This window comes from Nicotiana attenuata, unplaced genomic scaffold, assembly GCF_001879085.1.
Source record: "Nicotiana attenuata strain UT unplaced genomic scaffold, NIATTr2, whole genome shotgun sequence".
Lineage (NCBI taxonomy): Eukaryota > Viridiplantae > Streptophyta > Magnoliopsida > Solanales > Solanaceae > Nicotiana > Nicotiana attenuata.
In genome coordinates, this window is record NW_017671579.1 from 221,187 (window position 1) to 227,338 (window position 6,152).

Genomic DNA, 6,152 nt, shown 5'->3' on the forward strand with positions numbered 1-6,152 from the left:
TATCTTGATTTCGTTGTATTTCTCTTGCCTTGGTGATGATTCCTATTTGTTGTGAAAAGCTTGTGAAAGGAAATTGTGACCTATGAACAACGAGGAGCATTGGCTCAAGTTATATTTCAATTGTGAACGTATATGAAATGGTTGAACCCCTTTGGAGCATTGGCTCAAGTGGTAAAGTGAGATATGAAATAAAAGTGAAAGGAAGAGAAAGAGTATTTAAATTGTTCCCTTGCCGAGATATTGTTGTTTATTGATTGTTTTCCCTTGCCGGGATGTTAAGATTATTGATGTTGTACCCTTGCCGGAATTTAATTGTTCAATTGTGTTCCCTTGTCGGGATTTTTTATTATTATTTCGTTTATTCCCTTGCCCCTTGTTTGTGATTGTTGTTTGGGTGAGGGAGAGTGTTAAAGCACGAAGGGTGATGCCGTGCATTGTTTGTTTGTTGTGAGGAAAGAGTGTAAAGCACGAAGGGTGATGCCGTGCATTGTTTGCTTATGGTGAGGAAAGAGAGTAAAGCACGAAGGGTGATGCCGTGCCGCACGATGTACCATTCCGTGCCGATTCTATCGATTATATGTGAGGAAAGAGAGTAAAAGCACGAAGGGTGATGCCGTGCACACTTTATTATATCATTGCTTGGTGAGGATGAGAGTAAAAGCACGAAGGGTGATGCCGTGCACTTGTGGCTTTCTGTTTCTTTATTAATGTCTGAGTTGTGTTGTTTCCTTCGTTACTGGACGACTTTACTTGAAATTGTTATATCGCCCATAGCATGCTCCCCCTCCCATAAGTCTCTGTATTTCGATTCCGCAGTATATGTATATATAACTACACAGGTTTATGTGGTAGTCCGGTCTAGCCTCGTCACTACTTCGCCAGGGTTAGGCTAGGCACTTACAGCACATAGGGTCGGTTGTGCTGATGCTACACTCTGTGCACTTTTGCACAGATCCAGGTGTCGGAGCAGCTTACGGTGCGCAACAGTAGTTAGGGAGCCGACCTTTAGTCCACGAGACTCCGAGGTAGCCTTGCTGGCGTCCGCAGGCCCGACGTCCCTTCTTTCAGTTTTCATGTTCTGTTGACATTTGTATTCGAGACAGACTATGTCCTTTATTTCAAACTCTTATTTGTAGTAATCCTAGACAGTCCGTGTATTGTTGTGACACCAGGTGCTGGGTAGAGACTTGTATTGGCTTTCTAAACGCTGTTTCTATATTTAGTTCAGACCTCCGCTAAATTTTACTTTTCGTTGTCTTTTTAACTGCTTATTCATTGATAATTTAATTGTTTAATCATGTATAAAACAAGATAGGTTAATGTTTGTAAAGGTTCTTGGCTTGCCTAGCTACCACGAGCAGGCGCCATCACGACCCCGAGGGTGGAAAATCCGGGTCGTGACAATTAACTTCTCAAACAAAATGTTCTAGAAAGAAATTTCAAAAAGTCACTGTAATACTATAAACTATTCTATTGAATTGAAAAGAAAGAAGAAGAAAAAAAGCGCGGGAAAGCACTCTGTTCTTTGCAGTACGGAAGAGAATTTTCGTTCACGCATTGTTCTCGAATTTCCAAAAATATCCCCATTTTCCCGCTCTTACAAGTTGGTCAATCATGTAATTATCTTCAACTTTCAGGGTCAAATTCTTTCCCCTCGCTTCTCACACCATTCTCTTCTTCTATTCTTCTCTTTCCCACACAGCAACCAAGACACACACACAGCGAAAAAAAAAATGTCTGTACGAAATCGACCTTTGTATATAGTAATAAAGTTTTTTACGAGTAGGGTTTTATTACATTCTGTAAAGTGAAAAAAAAAAATGAATTCTCATATTCAAGCTCTGAATGTGGATAACCATTTTTCCGCCGCCGGCGAGGAAGTTCCCGCCGGCAGTGATAAGGCGGTTGATGACTTTCCGATTGGCTATGAAGGTGGGGTGGGTGCTGTAAGGTTACAATGCCTCATAATTACACAGTTTATAGTGCTTCTGATCATGTTGCTTTTCAAAATGGAGAGGCTAATTTGAACCAGCTCACTCTATCGTTTCGTGGCCAAGTTTTCGTTTTTGATGGTGTTACTACTCACAAGGTGAGTACTTTAAGATTTTGCTTTCGTTTTATTGTCTACTAGTACACGTACCCGCGCGATGCGCGGATTGTAAAAAAAAAATATTAACATGATAATATTGCTCTTAATTATTTGTTCATTTGAATTGTATTGAAAGTATGGTATGACAGTAGTAGCTTTCTTGAAATGTGAGATAAATTATGAAATATTCCAAGAGTTAAAAGTGATAAAGACATTCATAGGTGTACTCAAATAAAAATATGCGTGATAAAAATATGCACTACAAATGCAAGAATGAAAAATGAACAGAAAGTAAACAGTAATGTTAGTACTAATGTGTATGCTTCATTCTCATTATAGATTATTCAGCTAACTGAAAACTCAAATCTTTCCTGCATTATTACACAACTGTTGAACTATTCCAATTGTATCCAAAGATGGAGCTAACACTCTCAAGATTGTATATGACTGTTGTTTCTTACATATCTACTTCAATGGATGTAGAACTGAACGAAGTGACCTCAATGGCTGACTATGAGCAAAGTACCTGGAGAATGTGTATCACTATAAATACCAGGAACCCCATATATGCATAAATATACTACTACTAAAGCCTATGCATCCAACAAATGCAATATGAAACTTTTAGGCAGCTATCGACCAAAAAGAACATTAGACTGGTAAAACAGTAAGGTAGCAACAATTCAAAAACTAACTTGTAGCCAAGAGTATCCTCCGAGCAGCCATTTATTTTTAGATGCAAGCAAGGAATTTATCTACGGTGCTCACACATTTGGCATGCAGAAGCATGCTTCTTATTGACAAATGTACATATTTCACATTCCCAACTGCCAGAAGCATCTTCACTGCACATTAGGCATGCCGTGGCAGAGCTAGTGTCACGACTCGGATTTCCCACCATCAGAGTCGTGATGGCGCCTACTCGTGGTAGCTAGGCAAGCCAACTTAATTACCTTTCCATCACTAGCAATTATCTTTAACAGTTTATGACATCAATATAGAACATAAAGTCTAATAAGAACAATAGCGTAAGTCTGTTTAAAATGATGAATTTAAAACGCGGAATAGTCAAAAACAACCTCTACCCAAGATTTGGTGTCACATTACTCACAAACCACTAAGAATAAACTAAATACAAAGGTCTGAAAGAAATATAACAGCTGTCTGTCTCGAAACAAGGAGGCAACAGTCTAAAAGAAAACAATGAGAAGAGACGCCGGGCCTGCGGACGCCTGCAAGGCTACCTCAGTCCCGTGAATATGAATCGCCTGCTTCCGAACTACTGCTGCTGCTGTTCCTCAAAACCTGGACCTGTGCAAAAATGCACAGAAGTATAGCATCAGCACAACCGACCCTATGTGCTGGTAAGTGTCTAGCCTAACCCCGGCGAAGTAGTGACGAGGCTAGACCGGACACCACATAAACCTGTGCAGTCATAAATATACAGCGAAAATCGAATACAAGGCAATTAACAGCATGGGAGGGGAAACATGCTAAGCGGAGATACAATATTAACAACAATCCAGAGTAACAACTAAAAACAGCGTAGGTTCACAAAGAATAAAGAATCAATACCAAATACAAACACATAGCCTCAATAACTGTTGCGGCGTGCAACCCTCTCCATAATTACTATTGTTGCGGCGTGCAACCCGCTCCACAAATACCACTGTTGCGGCGTGCAACCCGACCCATATCATTTATCATGTATCATTGTTGCGGCGCGCAACCCGATCCTCACATTTTATTGTTGCGGCGTGCAACCCGATCCTCAATATCATTGTTGCGGCGCGCAACCCGATCCTCAATATCATTTAACAGCCCGACTCCCCAAACAACAGTCACAATAAAGGGGCATAAAAATAAGCAAATATTTGACAAACATCCCGGCAAGGGAAAGAATTCAACAACGCTTTCTCTTTCTTACTTTCCTTATCTTTTAATTCACTTTACTATCTTGAGCCAACGCTCCAAAGAATCAAGTCTTTTCGTATACTTTCAATATTCGTATCACAATTCGAGCCAATGCTCCCAGGAATCAAGTGATCATATTACCGTTCACATGTTATTCACAACAACTAGAAATCCTCCAATAAACACGGAGTTCACAACCAAATCATGATAATCACATTATAAGGACTCACGGTCATGCTAGACACCAATGTATAGATACTCGTCACCATGCCTATACATCGTACTCGATCACATAGCAATTAACAACAAGATTCAACTCCTATTCCCTCAAGCTAGGGTTAAACCAAACACTTACCTCGGCCCCAAGAATGGCAATCAACCTTCAAAGACCGCCTTTCCTCTACAATCCGACTCCGAAATAGTGATATCTAGTCATGATTAATTCAATAATATCAATAAAGACTCAAGGGCAACATCCCATAGCCTAGATATGAATTTTCTAGCATTATTCCAAAAATACCAAAATTAGACACCGGGCCCACATGGTCCAAACTCTAGGCTCGGACCAAAACCCGATCACCTATAACCCCACGAGTGCAAATATATAATTTGTTTTAAGATTCGACCCCAAATTGAGGTTGAATCACCCAAAATTCTCAAAACCCTAACTCTACCCAAAACTCATAATTTCTACCTTGATTTCATGTTTTAGGGCTAGGAATTTAGTAATTAGATGAAGAAAAAATGAGAGAATGATGTTAAGATTACTTACCCAAAGAGTTATGGCGGAAGGAGAGCTTGAATTTCGTCTATGGTGGGTTTAAGAGGAGAGCCCGTGTGAAAAGAATGAAAAAATCCCGTCACTGGTTCTTTTTTTAGGCTTTAAAATAACTGGGCGAATTTGCCCTACGCGATCGCGGATATAGGGATGCGATCGCGAAGGGTTACACGGAATGGTCAACGCGATCGCGTGGGTTGTAATGCGATCGCGTAGGGGAATACTGGGGGGTCCAAAAACTTGGTCTATGCGATCGCAACCCTACTGGTGCGAACGCATTGAAGGAGGTGCTAGGCAGTGCGATCGCGTGATCAAGTACGCGAACGCGAAAGAGCAAAGGGCCAAAGGAACGCGATCGCGGGCTGAAGATTGCGATCGCGTAAGAGGAAATCACTGAGCAAAAATTGCAGAAAAATCTGCTACCATTCTAAGTGCAAAAACACCCCGAACCACCTCCAATTCACTCCCGAGCCCTCGGGGCTCCTAACCAATCACACACACTAACTCAATAACATCCTACGAACTTACTCGAGCGATCAAATTGCCAAAATAACATCAAAATCATTGAATCAAGCCTCAAACTCATCATTTCTATTTCAAACTTCATAAACTTCCAACTTTAGATAATTAGGTCCGAAACACGTCAAACGACGTCCGATTTCGACCAAACTTCACAGAAAGCGCTTAAACAATATATAAGACTTGTGCCGGGCGTCGGAACCAAAATACGAGCCCGATACCACAGTCTTTTAATAAATTTTCATTTTCATTTTCCTTATTAATTTCAGAAAAACAATTTCACAGAAAAATTCATTTCTCGGGCTCTAGACCTCGGAATTCGACTCCGGGCACATGCCCGAGTCCCATATTTTTCTACGGACCTTCCGGGACCGTCCAATCTCGGGTCCGGGTCCGTTTACCAAAAATGTTGACCGAAGTCAACCTTAAACATATTAATATCAAAATTCTTCAAATTTTTCACAGAATTCACATATTTCAACATAAAAGCTTTCTGGCTATGCGCCCGGACTGCGCACGCAACTCGAGGCAAGTAAAAATGAGGTTTTCAAGGCCTCGGAAGCACGGAACGGATGAGGAAACAGGTGATGACCCTTTGGGTCGTCACATCCTCCACCTCTAAAACAACCGTTCGTCCTCGAACGGACAAAAGAAAGAAGTACCTGAGTCAGGGAATAGATGTGGATAACGGCTCCGCATGTCAGACTCGGACTCCCAGGTCGAGGTCTCAGGGGGCTGACCTCTCCACTGAACACGAACAGAAGGTAAACTCTTCGACCTCAGCTGTCGAACCTGCCGGTCTAGAATAGCTACCGGCTCCTCCTCATATGACAGATCCTTGTCCAACTGGAC

The 6,152-nt window shown here is 41.4% G+C and overlaps 1 protein-coding gene across 2 annotated transcripts in view; it reads left to right on the forward strand.

Annotated features, from left to right (window-relative positions):
- Positions 1 to 1,726: 1,726 nt before the first annotated feature.
- LOC109209087 (GATA transcription factor 25-like) overlaps positions 1,727 to 6,152 on the forward strand; it is a 9,796-nt gene continuing 5,370 nt past the window's right edge. For both annotated transcript variants that reach the window (XM_019372269.1, XM_019372270.1), the window contains exon 1: positions 1,727 to 2,089. In XM_019372269.1, the coding sequence (XP_019227814.1) occupies positions 1,958 to 2,089 (132 nt within the window). In that variant the 5' untranslated portion in view covers positions 1,727 to 1,957. The remainder of the gene's footprint in view (positions 2,090 to 6,152) is intronic.